General features: G+C 39.9%; 1 protein-coding gene across 5 annotated transcripts in view; it reads right to left on the bottom strand.

Annotated features, from left to right (window-relative positions):
* Nucleotides 1-407: 407 nt before the first annotated feature.
* Nucleotides 408-24,527, bottom strand: part of DIXDC1 (DIX domain containing 1) — a 74,296-nt gene continuing 50,176 nt past the window's right edge. For all 5 annotated transcript variants that reach the window (XM_059930436.1, XM_059930437.1, XM_059930438.1 and 2 more), the window contains 12 exons: nucleotides 23,775-23,828; nucleotides 22,041-22,091; nucleotides 19,851-19,955; nucleotides 19,437-19,490; nucleotides 18,872-18,964; nucleotides 18,720-18,791; nucleotides 17,963-18,052; nucleotides 17,455-17,616; nucleotides 16,871-16,937; nucleotides 6,247-6,352; nucleotides 5,201-5,309; nucleotides 408-3,674 (listed from right to left, as the gene is read on the bottom strand). In XM_059930436.1, coding sequence (XP_059786419.1) covers nucleotides 3,594-3,674; nucleotides 5,201-5,309; nucleotides 6,247-6,352; nucleotides 16,871-16,937; nucleotides 17,455-17,616; nucleotides 17,963-18,052; nucleotides 18,720-18,791; nucleotides 18,872-18,964; nucleotides 19,437-19,490; nucleotides 19,851-19,955; nucleotides 22,041-22,091; nucleotides 23,775-23,828 — 1,044 coding nt within the window. In that variant the 3' untranslated portion in view covers nucleotides 408-3,593. The remainder of the gene's footprint in view (nucleotides 3,675-5,200; nucleotides 5,310-6,246; nucleotides 6,353-16,870; nucleotides 16,938-17,454; nucleotides 17,617-17,962; nucleotides 18,053-18,719; nucleotides 18,792-18,871; nucleotides 18,965-19,436; nucleotides 19,491-19,850; nucleotides 19,956-22,040; nucleotides 22,092-23,774; nucleotides 23,829-24,527) is intronic.

The raw sequence follows: 24,527 nt of genomic DNA, 5'->3' as shown, positions 1-24,527 counted from the left end.
CATCTTTCAAATTAATTTGGAAGTTCTGGTTCTTTTAAATACACATTCCTGAAAGCCTCTTGTTAATGTTTCTTGCTTTTGCATTAGAGACTGTTTTGTCATACAGTTTAGAGTCTTGGGTTCTTATTTGTTTGCACATTTATATATAATGTCAAAAGAAGTGCTACGTAAATGAATTTTCTTTGATAATGTAACCTATTGATATTTTGCACTTACATTAGAAATACCAATAGTAATATCTGTAGCAATAAAGTAATCCTTATCTCTCCAAGTAATCCGATTACTCCCCAAGTAATGAGTAAACATGCTACCAGGGAGATCACTTGAGGAAATTTACTTTCACTAAATGTAAATGGCTTTCTTGATTAATTTCAGTCAGTAAACACAAGTGAAAATTATTAATGGTATTTAGTTTGCAAACTCCATTTTATTCATAGTTTGTTTCTGGGTTTTTTTAAAATTAGGTCACAAATCTGGTACATACAGACAGTTAAAACTGGTTATCACTTTGATAATCAGAAGCCTCTGGTATAACACAATCTTCATGAAAACGTAAAACAGAGAGAATACATGGTAATAATCTCTTTGAAAGCAATGGTTGCAAACATCCATGTTTCTAAGAAAATATAACTTTACATATATATTTTAAGCAAGCTATACCTCTTACATAAATTCAGACAATAGAAGGAGTGTGCAATCATAATGCTTATTTTATGGAAAAAATGAAAATTATTATTATTATGACCTAAATGGTTTTAAGTAATTAGAGTCCTCTTGGATTGAATACAGAGTATAAAGATATTTTCCTTAATTTACAACCATCCTGGTCAAAAAGAGCTGGAAAGTTGGTCAGTAAGCAGCATTGATATTACCAAGTAAGTTTAACCTAAATTCTTTAGGTAGAAATTGTAAAGTGTTCCAATTCCAGCTACTTTAGTTAACTGAGTGAGAACAGTCTTCAGTTTTTAAATGAAGACTGTTTAAGGAATTGAGCTTTTTACTAACTTAGTTTTTATGAGAGGGTCATTTTTTAAATCAGGTTTAGAGATTATCTCATGGACTCTAAACATTCTAGTTCCTTAGTTTTCTCAAAGAAAGAGAACTTCAGCAGTAGCAGGATGGACTATCCCACACAAATGCCAGTAGGGGGCAATACTCTGAATAAGTCAAAAGGCCCCCTAGTGTATCAAATAGGAGACAATTCAAACCAGAATGAATCAATGCACACTCCGCCTAGAAGGCTCCTCTGTTTAGAAACTGGAATGAGGATTACCAACACATTTTACACAAACACTCTGGTGTGCCATCCTGTAATGGGGGTGCTTAGTTATCACCCGTGGCATATGAGATTAATGAGCTATTAATTCAACTTAAGCTCTCTATGGAGGCACTAAGGCCATGCAGCTCCTTTTCCAAAAGACATAGAGATAAAAGACAAAGAAGGTAGAGGACTCTGAAAATTTTCTCTGATTTAATTTTCTCTGAAAAGTTAAATTCTACATAATAGTAAGAATGTTTGCTGAAAGAAAACTGACAAGTAAAACTGATTTAAGTGACAGACATTCAAGATAAATTGTACTGAAAATACAATAACAAATTTTGGCCTGATAACCCTCATGCTGTCTTATAGCAAAACACTAAAATTCATGCAACAGAGAAACTGGTGACATGAGGACTTCTTCTCCAGACTTCCTTGGGGGGGGGGGGCTGGGGGGGAATGGAGAATACACTGTTTTCTTCTGTTTGCTTTCATAATGAATTATTCTTGCTTGTAAATGACTTTCCCAAATTTTCCCAGTCATTTCTGATGAGAAATCATTCTTCAGTAGGAGGAGACCAGGTAAACTTACACGAAAGACATCAGGTGTCTTTTGAGTTCCTTCTGTCAGCTAGAGGAGCCATCAAATAGGTTCTGTAAAACTAACTCCATAACTAAAATGGCTGGTAGAACTGGAACAGGAGTAATCTGTCATTAGTATACTTGTAATAAAATAAAGCTTGTTCTGAAACCACAAGGGCTGGTAAGAAGAGAAGAGCCTGTATAAAAGCAACTGGGTTCTCTAGAAAATGGATACAGTATACAGAATGTGAGAATATACAGAACTCTCACTCAAGTTATAAAAATAGACATGGTTCTTGGACAAAAAGCAAATGAGTAGAAAAGAATTCTCCAAACATGAACTTAAAGACACATCTGTATAAAACAACAAAATGTCATCTCAGAGCTCCGATCAGTCGTCTGTTGAAATGGCTGAAAAGGGGAGATGAACTAGAGACAGACAGGTCAAGAATCCACAGCTGATCTGTCCGACTCTTCTGGTTGGCAGTGTACACTGGTGATCGCAGGCAGAGAGACTGATATATATGTATATATCTGATTGGTTGATGGTGCTTGGTGAATGAATGAGAAAACTCAAGATATAAAGTAATCTCTGAAAGTTTAAATCTTTTAGCTTCTACACTTGACAGTGTTGCACATGAGAAAGGATTCTAGGTGTTATCACCCAGAATCAACCCTGCCATTCACAACTCATGCTCCATGCCCCCATGGTTTCTATTGTGGCCAAAGGATCAGCCTAGACTAAATATATAATAGAAAATAACTCTGGTCTTGAAATGAAGAGGGGTAGACCAATAACTCGTGCTCAGTACTTATAAATCACAAATACTGAAACTAATGGTCTGTTTCCTTTTGACTGCAAAGGAGATGCCATGAGCTAAAGAAAGTCATGAAAGTCAAGAAGACATGGGTAGCAGCACCTTTCCATACCCGCCTGGATTTGAAAGGAGACTTTCACTCCTTATTCCTTTCAAACACAAAGTTCATCAGTTGGAAGGGGAAAAAAATGGCTCTAAAGTTAAAGAGTCCCCAGAGAAAATGAGCAGTACATGAAATATGCCCTCTGTGGGCTAAAGGACAAGTTGCAAAACCAGTTAAGACACAAGAGGCAGCCCAAGGTCTTACTTAACTATGGTTTTAGCGTAGTATATAGCACAATATGGGCAGCCCTTTTTCAATCCATTCAACAATTCAGCACCATCCATGTCCAGTCCAAAAAATTCCTGAAGAGTGGGCTTTCATCTTTGGTACCACCTTACGAGTTATTCTTGGTTTGCAATAGCTGCAAAGAAGCAAAAAAGCTGGTACCTTCACCTTGTCTGTGAGTACAAATGCTGGGACTCTGATTGCTGCAACCACTGAGGCCAATTAAAATAATACTGTAACACACAGGAGTGATACATCCAGTTCCCAGGTTCCAGATAGTAGCAGCCATGCCCATATAGGAGTGGGATCATCCATCCCCACTGGTTAAGGCCTTCGGTTTGTTGTCCTCAGAGTAGAATAAAACACTGTGTTCCCACGGACAAGGAGCTCCACAAGAACCCATGGTCTACTTTTGGACAGGGACTTTAAGTACCACACGTGCCAGGCACAGAAACAGGACTGGCCTATGGCTGTCACACTTGGAGAAGCTTCTGTTTTGGCAGCACAAACTAAAAACTTCGTAGTGTATCCTGGTCTTAGTCCTCTCTCCTGAGTGAAGCAGCCAGGGACTGCCGAGTTCCACAAGCCCTCAATCTAATACTCAGCATTAATTCTCTCCATGGTCTTCTTCCACCCAGGCTACAATTTTCCCTTCCCATCCAGGGATGGCATCATCATCGTGAAAAACCTAGAGAAAGAAAAAAAGCCACCATGAAAAAATTATAAGATAGAGAGTCTCACTAAACATCTGTGGTTGATAAAAAGAAGATCTCAGACATAAAGGATAAAAAAGTATAGAGGAAAGCCTTGAGTTAGAGCCTATGTCCCTTTGGTTTTGTCCCCAAAGTTATAACTGGTAAAAAAAATATATATATAGTTGATCCTTGAACAACACAGCGGTTAGAGACACTGCCCACCCCCCTCCCTGCCCTGGCCCTGTGCAGTCAGAAATCCACATATAACTTCACGGTCGGCCCTCCGTATCCACAGTTCTGCATCCTCAGATTCAACCAGCTGCTGATTGTGTAATACTGTAGTAGGTATTTATTGAAAAGCGTCTGTATATAAGTGGATCCATGCAGTTCAAACTCATACTGTTCAAAGGTCAACTCTGTATGTGTGTATATATACGTATGCCTTATATATTCTTCGTTCAGCATCTACGAAATGGTTAAAGCATCCCTCTAATACTGCTTTGCTCATAGAGGTTTATAAGAATTAATAAATTACTAACCATAGAGCACTCTGGGCTTCTCAAAAGAAAGCAGTACTATAAGCATTTAAAAAATGAGAAAGGGGAAAATTTTTGCCCGAAGCATTGTAAAGAAAGGGTTAGAATGAAGACCAATCTTAACATGTGTGCGTGCAGTTCTTTTCATTCATTCATTCAATTCATTTCCTAAGCCACTAATAAATAGAAAGGGTTATTAAAACATTTCAGTGAGAAAATCTTTTTTTTTTTTTTTTTGGCTGCGCCACGCAGCATGCAGAATCTTAGTTCCCCAACCAGGGATCGAACCTGTGCCTCCTGCAGTGGAAGTGAGGAGTCTTAACAACTGGACCGCCAGGGAAGTCCAGGAAATCTTTACAAAATAAAATATTGGCTTTTCCAACCGTTTTCATTCTGTAACCACTATGAGAGCACTCGTAATACGTCATGACTCTCTTTCAAAAAAAAAAAAAAGGTCTGTTTTTGGCAGATGAATTATAAAGAGAAGTGTAAGCTAAGAAAATAGTCAAGGAGTTCAGAATAAGCATAGATGACTTTGCAGAATTTCCTCATTTTCATTATATGAGAAACTACCACCACAATATACAGTTTCATATATTCATGACAGTTTGTTTATTTTGCTCTACATAGGAAGCAGAAAGTTTTCTAAGGTTTGGCTACAGATAGAAAAGAGACTCCAAAGCCAAGCTTTTGTTCAATGTAGGTTCTTTATTTTCCCTAACAAAACTTTTTCCTTTTTAAAATAAAAATTCTATCCAAGTTTGATCAGAGTGATTAAGACCTTGAACTAAAGAAGCTATCAACTTCTTGGGCCATTCCCTGAACCTTCTCAGTCTGGAGTAATCAACTGGTCGGAGGCACTGGGAAACTCCTCTGACCTGGTTAGGGAACTGAGGTACTTCTGGGTACTAGTCCTTGAGTAGAAGTCTTTGGGGTTCAAGAACAACCAACAATACCACCCAGACTCCCTGTGGATTCTGTACCTCCTCCTTGACAGTGCCAAACTCAGGATCCAGTGCTTTGAAGTGATACCGATGATTTCCCTCCCGGTCAATAGCTGCTTTAAAATCCTTCAGTGTCACCTCCCCCAACCTGCAACAAAAAGAGAGAACACTAAAATAGACTGTTTATCAGTAGGTTGGAAAGATAAGATGTTAGCTTTAAATCCAGGCCCCTGCCAAAGTCTCTGGAGGCAGAAACAGCGTGGCCTTGTTAGGTCACCACCCTTGATAACCCAGAGGATTCTGAAACAGCAGAAGTTAGGGAGCCAGTCACTATTAGGGAATGAAAATGGCATTACCAATGGGTTGATCTGAGAATTTAAAATAGATTTATTGCTTTGGCAGCAGCCAAATTACTTTTTTTCTGTTTTACTCTGAAAATAAGACACAAAGTCTCTGAAATCTAATTTGTTAAACTATCAATATGTCTAAGTTCTCTTGATTTCCTTCTTTGCAACAATTCCATTTCTATAGGCTGGTAGAATTAAATCAAGTATCACCATCTGTACTTCAGAAAGCTCCCCTCTAACACAAACCAAGCAAGACTCTTTGGGAAAGGGAAATCTTATCACCTCTCTCAGCAGTTGGTTCCAGAGTTTAAAAATCTTTATTTCAAAGCCATTTACCTTAGAAGGGAGTATATTAACGGAGTGTTTGAAGGTTTTTAACATGAATTCTGCATAGGTTAGCTGCAGTCATCAAATAGTAACAAAGATCAATGAGTAATAAGTAGCCCTGGAATGCCAGGCTGTAATCCAAAGCTATCAGCAGAAGCTATTTTGAACACTTAAAAAACTGTTATTCCTAACTTGGAGCATCTTTGCATATCAGGATTGGAAGCACTATTATTGTGTCTGTACCTTGTAATGCCACTGGTTAGTGGTGAAACTAGAACTTGAATCTCTATCTCCTGTGCCCTTCTCACTACACTGCTTCTCAAACACCTTACAGCTGGTTAGATGGGCAGTAACTAATGATTCTGCCTTCCTGTCCTTTTTAAAGGAGAAATAATGATCCCAGAATCTCACCTCTTTGGTATATTGACCATGAAGGGCGTAAGTGACCGGTCAGTGAAATAGAGCACCTTCGTGCAGGCGCTGCTGACAGTCGGAGAGCTCTGTGAGTGAGGCAACTCTGCAATCAGAGAGAGACTTTGTGGTCAGAACATTCAATTTGCTTCCAACAACCCATCATTTCTAGTTTATTCAAAATGTCCCAGGAGAATGAAGCTGCCTGAGGTCATAGCACAGTTTTCACACTCTTGCCAAACACCTTGTCCACAGGGTGTGTGACCCACAGGAAGTCACCACTGGGGCCACTAAGACAAGAGGTGCTTCAGACATGGATGCTATCTATCACAAGGACCATCATTTCTCACCCGTCCCAGCTGATTCTAGCAGGGGAACAGCAACTGTTCTGACAGGCACTGTTGCCAAGAGTCAAAAGAGGTCAGAGAAGCCAGGCAAGATTTCAGCTAGGGCAGAATGGACACACAGCAGGAGCTGCAGAAGGCACTGGGAAACTCCTCTGGGAAACTGACCTGCGGAGGTCAGTGGTAGAGAATGCACATGCACTTCATGAAAAGACAAATGATTAGGAACAAGAAACACAGGAGCAAAGTAACCGTAGAAACTCAGATTCCAAGAGGCCTTATATTTCCAGTCTAAAAGACAAAAAGTCTACTTTTATCCCTTAGCTACATAGGATCTATATGTGTTGGTCCCTGTGGTTGTTTTTTTTTTTTTAATAAATTTATTTATTTTTGGCTGCGTTGGGTCTTCATTGCTGCATGCAGGCTTTCTCTAGTTGCGGTGAGCGGGAGCTACTCTTCGTTGCCATGCGTGGGCTTCTCATTGGAATGGCTTCTCTTGTTGCGGAGCACGGGCTCTAGGCTCGCGGGCTCAGTAGTTGTGCCTCCCGGGCTCTAGAGCACAGGCTCAGCAGTTGTGGCGCCCAGGCTTAGCTGCTCTGCGGCATGTGGGATCTTCCCCGACCAGGACTCAAACCCATGTCCCCTGCACTGGCAGGCGGATTCTTCACCACTGCTCCACCAGGGAAGCCTGGTGCCTGTGGTTTTTAACTCAAATTTCTTAATCCATATCTTGTCTCTATTCTTTGTATAGGTACTTATGGAAAAATTTAATCAACGAGTTATTTGTGATTATGACTTTAAGAGAATAGAAGAAAAGACCAATTAAAAACTTTTATCACAAGGACCAAAAACAATAATTAAACTTTTATTAAAATATCTCCTGCAATTCCAGCTACACGTTTTCTTCATTTATTCTAGGCATTGATCCCAATCAAACAGGCAGCCACCAGAGAGCAGTTCTAGGAAGGGGTTTTCTGGTTTTTTGGTTTTATGGTTTTTGTTTTTGATTTTTTGGCCGCACAGCATGGCTTGTGGGATCTTAATTCCCCAACCAGGGATCAAAACAGGGCCCTTGGCATTGAAAGGTTGGAGTCTTAACCACTGGACGGCCAGGGAATTCCCTAGGAAGGGGTTTAAAATAAGGAAGTAGGAGGGATGAATAATACAGGAGAGAAAGACAAGGGAACATTCTCTCTTTGCACCGCAATCAATCAGTTTTCAGAATTTTTTTCAAAGAATGCCAATTATTGAAACCTACATGCCACGATGTTCCTTTGACTCCAGCACCTAGAACAGGGCCTGGCACACACTGGCTTTTTAATAAAATAAAATATTCCCTTTTATCATTAAATTTATGATTGATCCTTTCACTCATTCATTCAACAAACATTTACTGAGCACTTACCATGCACTAGATTTTGAGAATATAAAATTAATTATATGTCTCTGACCTCAAAGATTTCACAGTCCAGTATAGATGAAAGGTATGATAATAAATAATTACAGTACACTAAAATCAGATTGGTACAAACTGCACAAGAAGACTGAAGATGGAGCAGTTAATTCTACCTGGAAGAGGTCAGAAAGGTCCCATAGTTGGAGAATTGTTAAACAAAGCACCTAAAAAATATATCAGATACAGAAGTTGGAAAGGGCATTCCCAGAATGAAGGATACTTGTAAAGGCATGAAAAGGGATGGATCATGTATTTATAAAACTGAAAGTCAACTAGTAAGGCTGGAGTGTAAGTAATACATTGGGAAGTAATTAATGGAAGATGAGGATAATAAAGTAAGCAGGGCCAGATCACAAACGACTCCGCCAGGCTAAGATGTTTAGATATTAGTCTTAAGCTCTGGGGAGATATTAAAAGGAAGTGATACAATCAGACTGGCATTTTAGAAAGGTCAGTCTAGCAGCAAGAATGGGTCTAGTATGGGTTGGATGGGACAAATTCTGGAAACAGTAATCCCATTAAGAGGCAATTAAAATAATCTGAAAGATGAGGAAGGGTAAGATATAGCCCTGGAGCTAGACAAGGGATGGATTTGAGAGACCTTTAGAAGGTAAAAGTCTTAGTATTTTGGATATAGTTGAACATCAAGATAAAAGGGAAAGGGAAAAATAACTAAGATTTATGATCTAGGAAAACAGATGCATGGTAGTTACCAGTACCTAAGATAGGGGAACAGAAGTGTCATCCATTTAAAATGTTTACTGGGTGCCTATTATGTATCAAGTACTAGAGATACAAAAATAAACTAGGTACAATTCCCACCCATTAAGGAGCTCAAAGTCTAGTGGGGTAAAATAGCAAAACAGTTATAATATAATAAAATAAAATATGAAAATAATATTGCTATGGACTCAGTTGTGTCCTCCCCAAATTCATATGTTGAAGCCCTAGACTCCCATGTGACTGTATTACAGATAGCACCTTTGAGGAGGGATTAAAGTTAAATGAGGTTATAAGAGTGGAGCCCTGATCCCATAGAATTGGTGCCCTTATAAGAAGAGGAAGAGACACCAGAGCGCTCTGTCTCCACCACGTGAAGACACAGCAGGCAGGCAGCCATCTGCAAGCCAAGAAGAAAGCCCTCCTTCAGCAGAACCTGACCACACTGGCATCCTGATCTTGGGACTTCCAGCCTCCATAACTGTGAGAAAATAAATTACTGTTGTTTAAGTCACTCAGTCTATGGTATTTTGTTATGGCAGCCCAAGCTGACCGACAAAATGTTATGTACACATTTTAGGTGAATTTGAAGGTAAGAGTATGTCAAATGCCACACAGAGGTCTAGTAGATAAAGACAGGTTTGGTAAACAGGTCATTGATGACATTAGTGAGAGGAGCTTCAGGTGACTAATGAAGAAGGCTGAGTTGGATCACACAGACTTTTTGAGTAAAACAGAAAAAGATTAATGAGGGAAAAACAGTCTTACTCAACATTAACTCATGTGATAAAATGATAATTGCTGTTTCAGGGTGACAATACTATAAAAATCATATACAAAAACCTCAGAGAATAAACGACCCAGAAACATAGCCTTGCGTATACATGTGTGTGTAAATTTAATACATGATTTTAAAAGGCATCACAAATCAGTTTTAGCTTCTAAGTTTAGGTTTATGATCCATTTGGAGTTGATTTTTTGTATATGGTATGAGGTATGGGTCAATGCTCTTTTTCTGAATCATTTGTTGAAAAGCCTATCCTTTTGTCATCAAATAGTTTTTGCACTGTTGTTGAAAATCAACTGGCCAAATATAAGTAAGTCTATTTCTGAACTTTCTACTCTGTTCCAATGACCTATGTGTCTATCCATTCACCTATACTGCACTGTCTTGATTACTCTAACTTTATAGTTAGTTTTGCAATCAGGTAGTGTGGCCCTTCAATTACTTTATTTTTTCTCAACTTTTTTTTTTTTGAACTATTCTAGTCTCATCCATATAAATTTTAGTATCAGCTTGTTTATATCTACGAAAAGTCTGATAGGATTTTTATTAGAATTGCATGAAGCTATAGATCATTTGGGGAGAATGAACCATCTTCACAATGTTGAGCTATGTTTTCCCCACCTAACAAGGCTGCTTCCCAATTAATATGATGCTGATAAACAATTTTGTAAGTGGTAAAAAACTATGTAATAAAAACCAGATTATTTTTAAAATCTATCATCTCCCTTGTTTCTATTTGTTCCATGTTTTTTGTTCCTTTTCTCTTTTATCCTCTTTTTCTCCTCGCCTTTGGAGTGTGTATGTGTGTATGTGTATGCATGTATATATATGTATATCTGTATGTATATATATATGTATATATGTATGTGTACATGTATATATTTTGGTATTGTCTTCAAAGCCCAGTGTGTTTAGATTCTCTGTTTGGATACACCATTTCAACATGTAAACTATATTTTAAATAATGAGGTATTTTACTTTTTTTCCTATTGGATTGGGTATTTTTACAATTCCTTTTTATCTCCACTATTAATTTTTTTATTTAATTCTTTAAAAATTTAGTGGTCGCTCTTGGATTTAAATACACATCTTTAATTAGTCAGTCAGCTTTCAAATGATATTTACTGCATCACATGTAATGTAAGAACTACAGAAGTGACAACAGTAGAGTCCTAATTCCTCCACCCCAATCTCTGTATTATTGTCATACATTTTACTTTCACATATGGCATAAACCAGTAATACATCAATATATTTTTTGCTTTAAACAGCCTGTTATCTCTTAGAGCAATTAAAAATAAGGGGGAGAAGGTCCTTTATATTTACCTTCATTTTAACCACTTCTTTTTGCATCTCCCAGTTTCTTTCGTATCATACTCTTCCTGTCTGATGAAATTCCTTTAACATTTCCTGCAGTGCAAGTCTGCTTGTAATGAATTCTCTTGGTTTTGTCTAAAAAATATATATATACTCTCTAGCTACAGAATTCTAGCTTTTTATAGAATTCTAGTTTTTTTTCTTTCAGTGCTTTAAAAATGTCCCCCCACTATCCTATAACTTGCAAGGTCTGATAAGAAATCTGTAATTCTCATCTTTGTTCTTCTGTATGTAATAATTTTCCCCCTCTCTGGTTACCTTCAAGATTTTCTCTTTTCTTTGATTTTCAGCAATTTGACTCTTTTGTTGTTGTTCTTGCTATTTATACTTCTTGGAATGCTCAGCACTTCTTGGATCTGTAGTGTGATGTTTTTAAGCATTTCTGGAAAATAATTGGCCTTTATCTCTTCAAATACTTCTTCTGCCCTGTTCTATCTCTTCTTGTTCAGGGATTCTAATTACTTGTATCTTAGTCCATTTGATATTGTCCCACAACTACTGGATGCTCTGGGTTGTTTGTTTTTTCCTCTCTCCTACTCTTTCTCTTTTTGTATTGCAGTTTGGGTAATTTCTATTGACCTATCTTCAAGTTCACTGATTCTTTCCTTAGCTGTGTTGAGTCTTCTGATGACCCTGATGAACCTGCTGAAGGCACACTTTTTTTTAAAAATTAATTTATTTATTTATTTTTGGCTGTGTTGGGTCTTCGTTGCTGCACGCGGGCTTTCTCTAGTTGTGGTGAGCGGGGGCTACTCTTCATTGCGGTGCACAGGCTTCTCATTGTGGCGGCTTCTCTTGTTGCAGAGCATGGGCTCTAGGCGAGTGGGCTTCAGTAGTTGTGGCACACGGGCTCAGTAGTTGTGGCTCGGGGGCTCTAGAGCGCAGGCTCAGTAGTTGTGGCACAGGGGCTAGTTGCTCCGCAGCATGTGGGATCTTCCCAGAGCAGGGCTCGAACCCGTGTCCGCTGCATTGGCAGGCAGATTCTTAACCACTGCACCACCAGGGAAGTCCCTGAAGGCACTCTTCATCTTTGTAATATTTATTTTTATTTCTAACATTCCATTTGACTCCTTTTCATAATTTCCATATCTTTGCTAAAATTCCTCACCTGTACATGCATTATATTAACATTTTTACTTCAGCCATTAACACAGTTTTTAAAAATTCCTTTTCTGATGGTTTCAACATCCTAGTCATATCTGAGTCTACTCTTGAATAGACGCTTATTGACTCTTGACAGTGGCTTATATTTTTCTTGCTTCTTTGGATGCCTCATAATTTTTTATTGACTATCAGACATCATGTGTAAGACAGTAGAGACTAAGGTAAAAAAGGTTTATGTCTAGAAATGGGCACACTGCTTGTACTTCCCGGCCATTGGTGGGGACAGCTAAGCCAATCTAGTCAGGAATTGAGCTGGGATTGGGATTTTTGTTAAGGTTACTTTCAGCACGCCATCACCTTCAAATTTCTCTAGGGTTATGTTTAGGAAGGCAGCTGGTTTGCTGGAGGGTTTTTCCTCAATGTTCCTGCTCCACCCTCAACTTTAGACTTTACTTGTGTGCCTGTGCTGTGTGAAGAGAAGTCAGTCTCTTCACACGTGTGCCCCTCCCACAGAGGCAGACTGCTATTGCTTCTTACCCGGTACTTGCTCATCTGGTGGTGAGGGATGAGGGGGGCTTCTCTGTTGTCATGATCCAACCTCAGTCTTGAGGGTGGGGCTTTCTCAGTGATCCTACTCTTTCCCCAGTGGTAGGCAACCTCTACTGATACAGTTTCCTGCCACTCCCCTGGGGTACAGAGTGCTTTCATTCTATTTTCTTCCCCCTAGCTGAAATAGGTCTTCACCTTTGCCTGGGAAAGGGAGGGAGGGGCAACAGAATTTGCTGCCCTTTCTTAGTGGCTTAAGACTTTTGTTCTTTAAGGGACAAAGGTCCAGATGGGTCTTCACATTTTTCCAGCAGTGACAGGTGCTCCCCTCCTCTGGGCCTCCACCACCAAAACAGGTTTTCTCTAGACTCTGTTCCCACAACAAATCTTTGTCATAAGCACCCAAATGGAAGTCGATGGAAGAGTCAGCAAGTAGGTGCAAACTATTCTTGCATTCATGGCCCCCAGGGTTCCTATACTCTCTGCTCAGCCTTTCACAATTCATTAAAATCTTAGCTGTTTGTATGGTGGTCCCATCTTGCTCCTATGCTCTGCCACAAGTGAGCAAGTGCTGTATCCTATCTGCCCACTGAGGGACCTGTTTACATTTCTGGCTAGTTAGCCACCCTCTGATTTCATCTCTCTGATGGATTCAAGAAAGTTATGGTATTTTAGACTATTCAACCTTTTCTTTCTGTTAGCATAGGAACAAGGCTCCTTCCAGGTCTTTTTTAAAATTCACTTTTTAAAAATTGAGGTAAAATTCACAAAACTCACCATTTTAACCATTTAAAGTGTACAATTCAGTGGCATTTAGTACATTCACAGTGTTGTGTAATCATCACTATCTAGTTCCAGAACATTTTCATTATCCTTAAAAGAAATCTTGTACCCATTAAACAGTCACTCCCTTCCTAATCCTGACATCTATCTAATCTACTCTGCTTTCTGTCTCTATGGATTTTCCTGTTCTGGACATTTCATATAAAAGGATCCATCCAAATTGTGCCCTTTTGTGTCTGGCATCTTTCACTTAACATTTTCAAGGTTCATCCATGTTTTAGCAGGTATCAGTACTTCATTCCTTTTTATGGCTGAATAATATTCCATCGTATGCATATATAAGAAATTGTTTATCCACTCATCAACTGATGGACATTTGGCTTGCTTCCACCTTTTAGCTATTGTGAATAATTCTGCTATGAACATATGTGTACAAGTTTTCTTTTTTTGAACACTTGCTTTTAATTCTTTTGGGTATATACCTAGAAATGGAATTGCTAGGTCATATAGTAATTCTATGTTTAACTCTTTGAAGAGCCACCGAAGTGTTTTCTACAGTGGCTGTACCATTTTACATCCCCACCAGCAACGTATAAGGGTTCCAATTTCTCCACATCCTTACCAACAATTGTTATTTTCCATTTTTTTGGAACCACCTAGTAGGCATGAAATGGTATCTCACTCTAGTTTTGGTTTACATTTCCCTAATAACTAATGATTTTAAGCATATTTTCATGTGCTTATTGGTCAATTATTTATCTTCTTTAGGGAAATGTCTATTCAAGTCCTTTGCCCATTTGTTATCAGATTTTTCTGTCTTTTGTTATTAAGCTGTAAGAGTTCTTTATATATTGTTCATCCTAGGCCCTTATCAGATATATGATTTTCAAATATTTTCTCCTATTCTGGTTGTCTTTTCACTTTCTTGTTAATGTCCTTTGATGCAAAATAGTTTTCAGTTTTGATGAAGTCCAATTTTTCTATTTTTTTCATGCTTTTGATGTCTAAGAATCCAAGGTCATGAATATTCCCCCCTGTGTTTTCTTCTGAGAGCTTCATAGTTTTAACTCTTGTGTTTAGGTCAATAATGCACTTTGAGTTAATTTTTGTACATGGTGTGAGGTAGGGGTCCAACTCTATTCTTTTGCATGTGTATATCAGTTGTCCCGACACCATTTATTGAAGATACTATTTGCTGGTCAAATGATCATAGATGTATGGGTTTTATCTGAACTCTCAATTCTATTCCACTAGTCTACTGTATTACTTTTTAAATAATTATTGTTGTTGTTTTTCCTTAAGAGTAAATGGCAAGACAGGACGTGGGTTCAGAGAGAAGATTACTCTTTTAGGAGATTTGACTGTAGTGAAAAGGAGAAAGAGCATAGCCTTGCATATCTCACATGCCACACGCAACACCAGATTATTTGCATATAATATTGTATTTAATGCTCATAATCCTTCACGATTATCTCCATTACATAAATGTGAAAACTAAAATACATTAATTAATACTCTTGCCCATGATATACTCTGCTGATAGCTACAAGTGCATCCCAGATCTGTTTGATTCTATACTCCATCTTTTTCCCACTCTATTGTTTTGTGTCCAGTTTTGCACATGAGTTTGAAGTGCCTTTCAATCTACAGAGATATCCAGTTGGCATTCAAAAATATAGGCCTGAAGCTCAGAAAAGGTTTGGAGTTAGAGATGAAAGTTTAAGAATAATTGGCACCCAAGAGTAGTTGAAGCCATGGAAGTAGAAGGGATCACCTATAAAGAATATGAGACCTAAGTCTAGACCTTAGTGGAATCTCAGGGCACATTCAAGGGTTAGACAGAGAAGGAGAAGAAGAGGAGGTTGTATCTAGTTCATGAGACTACAATCCAGTGAGGGCAAGTACCAAGTCCATCTTGTTCATCTCTATACCTCCAGTGTCTAACAAGGGTGCTACATAATGGATGCTCAGTAAATATCCGTTGAATGAATAACTGGTTGGTAGTGAAGTTAAAGGAGAAAAATGTTTCCAGAAGAAGACTGTTCAAGAATAGTAAATGCTTTTGAAAAGTCTATGGAAGATAAGGTATGAAAAGTAACCACTTTGATTAGGCAACGAGAAAGTCAACGGTGATCCAACAAAAAGAACACTAAGTGGAGTAACTGAGTAAAAGTCCAACTAGTAGATTAAGAATTGAATGGGAAGTAAGGATGAAAAAAGAGCAATTGCAGACTATTCTTTCAAGAAGTTTGACATAGGGGAATAAGAGAAGTAAGCCAGTAGCTAGAGGGCTAGCAAGTTACACAAGTGTTTGTATTTCTAGATGAGAGACATTTCAGCTTATTTGTAAATATAGATATTAGATTAACACCCTAGTTTATAAGAAGCTCTGAATTTATTTGTAGTATTTTAAATAAGTAATTCATATACACAAGAGAATTATTCCAGGGAGGGAGAAATTTATTAGACGTCTGAAAAAGGATTTCCAAACATTTAGCCTACGTACACTGGCAGTTTATACTAACCTAAAGGAAGTACTGAAGAGGATAACAATAAAATAAAAACCCTATCAAGAAAACAGAAATGACTGGGTCAAAACAATGTTAGAAAAAGAAACTGAAACTAATTTTGGTACTAACATAATCTGTTTCATTCCCAGTGTAAAGGTCTCATTCAAGAGGAAAAGATATCTGGAGGCTTGAGAATGCTATCTTATCTACTCTACAAAAAAAGTTTTACCTTTCATATTTGTGCAAATGCTTTAAATGTTTTACTTTAGATTTTGTTTATTAATGTGGTTTTAAAAATTATATATTTAACATATAAATCTGGTATGGTCAGCCTTTAACTATTTGGTTTTTATAAATTATTATTTAGATACTTTTAGATTAGGCCTGGGTAAACTATAAAAGGTAAGAAAATGTGAATGCTATTAGACCAAAAGGTAAGATACAAAGTAAAATAGAAATTACTAGGCAGGGTAGATTTCCAACCTGTCAGAATTAACAAGGCAAAAAGATGTAATGAGTGGGCACAGGGCAGGTTAAAACAAACTGAATGACCTATGCACTCAAAGTTTTAATGAAAGTCCACAAAGAAATTAAACTTCTTGCCTCTAGGAAGAACTGGAAATTTTCTGTGCTATTTGGAACTTTAGGGTGATTTGTATGTGTGTTTGTTTTTTTATATTTTGCTTTGCTTGGTGTAACTATTTTGAGCTTGTATATTTCCAAAGATATTTTATTTAAGATATTTTAGCCTCTCTGAATCAGCAGCACCTTGCACGTGGCCAAATGGTACTTGGGGTAATGGTGGTGATGATGATGATGTTACGGGTCTTCACAGTCCTAGAAATAACTCAATTCTAGTATTGCTACAGAAACAACGTATTACAAGAGTGAAGTACTACAAGAAAAACTCTATCCCCAAAATATCAGTAGCATAAAAAATACTAAGCTTCTGATCTAATATGCTAGGAGTCCTTACTGAGCAATAATGAGTACTTACTTGAATTAGGGGGCCAGGACTCCCGGTATTCACTAACTGCTTGAGTTCTGGGTGACTTGCCCCGAACCTGGGGAGCCACACAAAAATCACAAGAGTTATAATCAGTGGGAGAATTCAACCAAGAAATTTAAATCCTAAAGGTGTACCTAAAATATATACTTTTCTACCACCTCTTTTTCCACAGTATATAAAATTGGACATGTTTATCCTAACAATAAAAATGTACATTTATAAAAAGCTTTTTAGTTTCCAAAGTTTTCCCCATATATTTCCCATATATAATGCCAAGTTCATTCGGGGGGGAAGAGGACAGAGAATAAGCAGTAAAGGGACACCTGTGGGTCAAGAACCACAATTCCTTAGACAGTTACACAGTTGCCAAGAGCAAGAGTTACCTGTGAACTCCCTCCCTGGACTGTCATACCATGATGAACAATCAGCTCCCCAGAGAGGAAAACCAGAGAGAAAAGCAACTGCAACCTGCAGCAGGGTCTTATATCTTAGCACTGCCTTCATCTGCATTAAAATTGATAAGACCAAGCTTCTTTGGGGGAATAAGAGAAACACCACCGAAAGAGGGTTACCCTTCTGTCCTGTTTCCTCTGGGTCTCCATGGCGTGCAGGCGCTCCATGAGGCTGGAGATGCCCTGCTCCAGGCTGTCGATGGTGTGGTGCTGAGGGTCGTGGCCACTGAAGCTGTTGCGCAGGCTGCGGAGGGCATCCCGAACAAGCTGCAGGTCGCTGCTCTGTGGGCAAAAACGGGGTGCTGCTGGCACGGCACGCTGCCATGTCATTAACCACATCCCAGCTGCTGGGCTTAAGAAGATACAGGGGAGAGGTTTCCAGAAGAGATCTTTTATTTTTGAGGGAGGAGGTGTAAACTGTAGGAAATTTTCCTCCACAGATACAAGCCCACCGTTTGCCCACTAACTCTTAATTTTGGATAGCAAGTGCCTCACAACTTTACACACCCAACAGATGCAAGAATTGGGGAATGGGGATATGAAAGGCCTACTCCACTGGCCATGGCTAGGGTACTCTTCTGGTTTTGGCTGGAAGTGGCAAGTCTGTACTCAAATCCTAAGCACCTACCCCTCTGTGAGTGACTGAAGCAGCTCCTTTTCCTGCCACTGGAAGGAGAAAACCATTGCTTTGAGGGTTGTGACTGCTGCAGTGGGTCACCTATAGCGGCAAGAAGAAATGACGCTTGTATAATGGAGAATTCCAAAGTGAGATGTCCCGCCTTATTTTTCCTCTTTACACTGGTCACCTCCTGACACAGTGCAGAGATTTTTTTCCCTTTTGTTCACTGCTATATCACCAATACTTGACACTCAGAAGGCACTGCTGAATGCAGAGTGAACAAAATGAAAACCTCGCCTGGAGGCCCCAACCTAGCCCCTGCCTGGCCCCTGGAGGGCCTGAGAATGCTGTTCCAGCACCTCCTGCCTTTGCTTCAGTAATAGAAAAAAAAAAAAAAAAAAGAACAATGACTAGTATTTTTTGAGCCTAACTCTGTGCCAGGTGGATCTACCAGGACTGTGTTTAGTAACTTAATGGGTTATCTTATGTACTCTTCATAATGACAGAGAAGGCCACTGTCATTTTCCAGATGAACGTTATTTCTAAGGTTCAAAAGCGAAGCAAATGGAGGTACACAATGGTAAGAAAGTAATAAAGCTGGAATCTGAAACCAGACTTTCTTATCCCAGAACCCGCACTTGTAACCGCCTCGCCAAATCGCCTCCTGACAAACTGACCTGTGGTGTTGGTTCAGCCCTGAGTCAATAACAGAATCTCCCTCTTTGCCCTTGTAAACATGGGAGGGAGACCCCGAGTGCTAGGTTACCTCCTCTGCCTCTCTTTTCATACAGTGAGCCAAAAGGACGTCTTTGTGTTCCAGCTCCCGTTCCAGATCCACCTGCAAATCAGACACTCCATCAGAAAAGGACTTGTTCGGGTCACAGGGGCAGGAAAGTCAGTGGCGGAACGTGTCCCCACCTGCTGGTAACTGGCCTCAGAGAGCTTCCGAAGTGCTTCCTCCAACTTGGCCTGGTACTGCTTCAGGAGGCGGTCCTTCTGCCCCAGTTCTTTCTGCAACAGAGACACAGCCTTCAGATGCACGGCAGAGCCAAGGACATCCAACGCTTCACCTGCTGTGATGCAGTTTCCACCTGAGGAAAGCAGAGCCTCAGAGGGAACAGCCCTTTCCTCAAGCTGCACGGGAAGACGTCACATACCATGGGAGCCTCACATGGAGCAAAGGGTTCTGGGAAAGGGAAGGAGGACGGGAACTACCATTAGCAGGAGGACCACTGCGTGCCATCCATGCTAGAGGTAAAGGTTAAGACTGAAGTGCAGTTTCCAGACTCCTAGTTCTGTGTTCTTGCTCCTAGCCATGCTATCTACCTTCAGGGTTAGTGGATCAAGGGAACTCAGAAAAGGATTTCCTTGCAGAAAGCAAGGATGAGAACAGAGTACTTAAGTGCTGTTTGAACAACAGCAACAATAGGCTGTTCCCCAAAGGTCAGATGGAAATAACTTCCAAACTGATATACATTCTTACTTTATATTCTCCCAAGAGCCGATTCCTCTCGTCTAGCTTCCTCTGCAGATCCACCTGCAAGAAGAGTAAGAAAGAATTCATTGGTGTGGAAGTATTGTCTGCCAATCCAGTAGGAAACCAGCTACTTAGTAACTGGAGTTGATGTTGGCAGTTACAGCACAGAGAGGGCATGACTATGGTAACAACACACAGCCACTCTCCACATCTTCAGTGAGATAATCAGACTGTAGAACCACAAGGCAGCCTCAGTGTCTCAGTGCCCTCAAAGTTGAAGGGCTCGAGGCCAGTGTGGCATGGGCTTTCACCTAGGAACAGAGAGGGGTCTGATGGGGAAGAGACCTAACAGGACTTTATACTGTATCCTACTTTGCTACCTGGGGCTCAATGAAGTCCAAGTTCACTCTTTCAACTCACGTTCTGGTTGTGCAGCTCATCTTTGTCCATATTTGCCCTCAGTAGTTCTTGTTTGAGCTGAAGGACAGACGTGTCCTGCTGAGTCAGCCTCTGCTGCAAGGCATCCTGGGGAGAAAGCACACTCACTACTGTGGTCCCAACGCATCAATCGGCCAGTTATCACTAAACTGGGAGACAAAAAGAGTACAGGGTCTTGCCACAAGGAGATGAGCAGAAATTTTTCTGTTCCCTTCCAGGACACTAGAATCTAAAGGAAAATCCTATCCATTGTCCTACCAAGCTGATGGAAACCTGATTTTTTCCTCCATCCATTACTTGCCCCTACATTCCACTGCGTTGCTGACAGCATCATGGCCTAGAGGAAGAATAAGTGGCCTTTGGGATCAGGCAGACCTAGTCTCAAATTACACGTCTACCACTTGCTTACGTGACAGTGACCTTGGACAATGCACTCTCCCTCCTCCCTCTCTGGCTTTCTTCTCTGTATCTTGGGCCTATAAATACTCAATCTAGATGAGCTCTTTTGTCCTAGAGGGCTGGGCCCTGTCACTGTCTGACACCCTGCTCATGTAGGAGCCCTGGAATCACTGCCACCCTGCCTTCTAGAGCCCTGCTCCTGCCCTGCCTCCACTGCTTTCCGGTGCCTAGTCCGGACCAGGATTGGGATTCTATTTCCATGTTCAGAAATGTTCTTAGACTGATGGTTCCTCTTCCCAGTTCATAGGATCCTACAAGCTTTAGGCTATCTTTCTCTTAGCTTGGACCATCTTGGTTTCCACCAGGCCTCAGACAAGGTGGGTTGTACATACTTATTTTAAAGGATCAGCTGTGACACAATCCTCCAACCATGGTGACTTCAAATGGAACTGATGGACTGGAGCTGCATCCCAGGGGATTTGCCCTGATTTTTCTCTCTTTACAGACTGCAGAGAAATGGTGTAGGCTCTGGAGAATGTGGGAGCCCATTCTTAACTATGCTGTCTTGCCATGACAGTACATGGCAAGGTGGTCTAAGATGCCCTTGGCACCAGTGGTGCAGAGGAATGTTTCCCAAAGTGTGCTCCATGGGATGTTAATAAGTGTTACATGGGGGGAAAAGCACTTCTGTGGTTAACAGTCTAACTTTTTTTAGGCCAACCTCTTTAGGACAGACCTTCTCTGGTCCTTTAATATGCTGTTATTCATTGTGACTCTTCAAGCACGTAGAGCACTGCTTTTTATTTGAGCATGAAACATGCTGTTTTCTGGAGTATCTCAAAGGACTAAGGCTACAGAATATACTCTGGAAAACGTTGCTGAGTTATATCCTAGTCTAGCCCATGAATGGGAGTAACGGGAAGAGGAGAGGGAAAAGCAGCAGCTTGAGAACATCTTTTTCCACTTCCAGGTATTCATTCAGCACATATACTCCTACTTGGGTGAAATAACATATAAGCAAGATTATTAGCTAGATCACTGTTTGTATTAGGAAAAGACTGGAAATAACCCAGAAGACTATCAGTAGGAACTGATTAAATGAACTATCCGATATACACATACTGGAATACTAAGGTCTTTATGTCCTGAAATAGAATGATCTCTAAGGTACACTGCTAAGTGAAAAAAGCAACGTGTCAAACTGTATTTATAGTACGTAATTATTTTGGGAAAAATTACATACATACATATTTGGTACTAACTGATAAGTTGCCTCCAGGAAAGAGAACTAGGTGACTGGGAAGACAGGGCCGGAAGGCAGACTTCTCAAGGATTATCCCTTTGTACCCTTTTCACTTCAAACCATTTGAATGTCATTAACTATTCAAAACCTAAGTAAATTACAATGTTTAAGAGTATATTCTTCTTAGAACTGAAGAAAACTGACAAAAAAACTGAAACTGAAGAAAACTGTAATAACTGATTGTTTTCACACATAGAAACAGTCGAGGTGGCAGAGGGAAGTGACAGCACCATGAGTCATAACCACCAGAAAGAAGCCTCAGCAAAACAGAGGTATATTCCTCCACCTGTCTCACTTCCCATCCACAAAGCCCTCTCTTTACTAGTAGCACAGAGCCTGCGAAAGGCCCCATCAGATGTACACAAGAAGAGACTATAGGACCCAGCTAGCCCCCCAGTACCCACTCTTATCCACAGACTGCTTTACTTTGTAGAGAGTTTATTTAAAGAGTTATATGTCTTTCTTTTTACCTTTATCCCCTGTAAGTTTCTGGCTTCTTGTTTATACTTCAGCAGCTCCTTCTGCAAACCAAATATAGTTAGATCAGATGGTAGCATCTGGGCTGCTTCAGAAGCATTACCTCATTCCGTCAGTAAGAACACAAAACTCAGATAACCATTCCAAGAAAAATCAACCTTCCACTGAGGCAGAATGCAGGTCTGCCTTCTAGTAAACAGTAAAGGCTGACCCACAGAAACAAACAGGACCCATCCCATTCTACCCTGTGGCATCCAGGCTCAGCTGCCCAGTTGTTCAGGCTCAACTGCCCATGCTTTCTTGCCAAGAAATAAGATACCATACATTCCCATAGGTTCTCATTCCTATATTTAGCAATCCTCGCCGACAGGGAAACTTAATCATAAATCATAACAATCTAAATCCCTCTCACTGAAATATATGATCATATCTTAATATGGCTACCCCCAATTTCATGAAATAATTATCTTCATTTTTAATGTTCAGAAAGGATTAGAGTGCTTCTGTTCTCGAAGAGCATATTATTCTTTATGGACCAAACAAAAACACATTTAGCCCAATAATAAAATACTTAGTTAACCCTCCCTTACAACAGATTATGATTGTTACTAGGAAAGAGATTATAGGAGAGGAACACCCACAACTCAGACTGTACTGTCTTCTTTTCCTATTGCAGCCCATCAAGAGTTTGGAATTAACATATCTAAAATGGGGATTCTTGACCTGGACTCCACAGATGGGCTCCAAAGTTACTCCAATCAAAATTCAAGTCAGTGAGTGGGTGTGTGTGCTTTCATGCAAATTTCTGGAGAGAGGGTTAATGGCTGTCGTCATATACTTATGGCCTCAAAAAAGCTAAGACCCACTGAACTAAAAGAATTTTGGAAAGTGTTCATTAAAAAAAGACCATACTAGGGGTTTTCTCTAGTGGCGCAGTGGTTAAGAATCCGCCTACCAATGCAGGGGACACGGGTTCGAGCCCTGGTCCGGGAAGGTCCCACATTCCACGGAGCAACTAAGCCTGTGCGCCTCAACTACTGAACCTGTGCTCTAGAGCCCGCGAGCCACAACTACTGAGCCTACACGCCACAACTACTGAAGCCCATGCGCCTAGAGCCCATGCTCCTCAACAAGAGAAGCCACCACAATGAGAAGCCCGTGCACCACAACGAAGAGTAGCCCCCGCTCGCCTCAACTAGAGAAAGCCCGCGCGCAGCAACGAAGAACCAACGCAGCCAAACATTTAAAAATAATAAATAAATAAATTAATTAATAAAAAAAAAGTTCTCATCGCAAGAAAAAAATCTGTAACTATGTATGGTGACAGATGTTAACTAGGCTTATTGTGGTTATTTCACAATATATACATATGCTGTACACCTGAAACTAATATAATGTTATGTCAATTATTTAAAAAATGACCATATTGATATTAGATCCACTGTTTATTTTAATTAAAAAGATAAACAATATGAAACATTTCAAATATACAGAAAGGTATAAGCAATAACGACATAGATACCTATTACTAACCACTGAGATTAAAAAGGTATTACCTTTTTGCCATACTTAGGACATATCTCTCTCTTTCAATTAAAGACATAATACAGATACAGCCAAAGTCTTGAGTCTGCATCCTTCCCTGCTCCCCATTACTGTCCTGAAGTTGGTGTGTAATAGTCCCGTAAATTTTTTTCAAAGGGCAAAATGTACATTTCCTGACATACCTTTAGGTCCTGATTCTCCTCCATACTCTGATCCAGACGACTTTGGATTATAATCTGAATGTAAGGCAAAAAGAGATGGTTATGTACCTATGCTGTAAAATTCAGAGGGCGTTCATTCAACAACTATTTATTGAGCAGTTACTAGATGCTAGCCCTGTACAGTGGCTGCAAAGAACAGGAAACAGTCCCTGCCCTCCAGTGATGCATATGGCCGGGGTGGTGCGAGTAGATGCATGTGGATAAAGTTTAGAATGAATATGTGTGTGTTGTGTGCAGGGGCTGGGCAAGTGGAAAGAGAAATGACAAGAGACGAGGCTCGAGAGGAAAACGGAGCAGGATCATGAAGGCCAGTAAGGGCAACGGGGAACTGATGAAAAGTTTTAGGCAAAGGGATGACAAAACAAAATCTGCTTTGAAGTTAAATTATTCTTGCTGTTTTATGGAAAATGAATTAGAGGAGGACAGGAGAGGAATCAGGAAAAACAGAAGGCCAGCGGAATACTGGATGGAGGCCTGAAATTAAAGTAGTAGCTGTGAGGATGGAGAAAACTGGATGAAGATATTTTAAAAGTATACTGAAAAACTTGGTGACTAACTGGATATAGAGGGAAGGGCCGCAAAGGATTCCAGGACGAGATTCAGATTTGTTTCAGGTATTTGGGTAGATGGATAGTGATAAAGAACAGAAACCTAAAAGACAAGTAGTTTTGGGGGTGGGGAGAGAAGGAAGAGAAAGGTATTTAATTTAGGACT

This window comes from Balaenoptera ricei, chromosome 8 (assembly GCF_028023285.1).
Source record: "Balaenoptera ricei isolate mBalRic1 chromosome 8, mBalRic1.hap2, whole genome shotgun sequence".
NCBI lineage: Eukaryota > Metazoa > Chordata > Mammalia > Artiodactyla > Balaenopteridae > Balaenoptera > Balaenoptera ricei.
The sequence above is the reverse complement of the archived record's forward strand: the minus strand, read 5'-3'. Positions and strand labels throughout refer to the sequence as shown.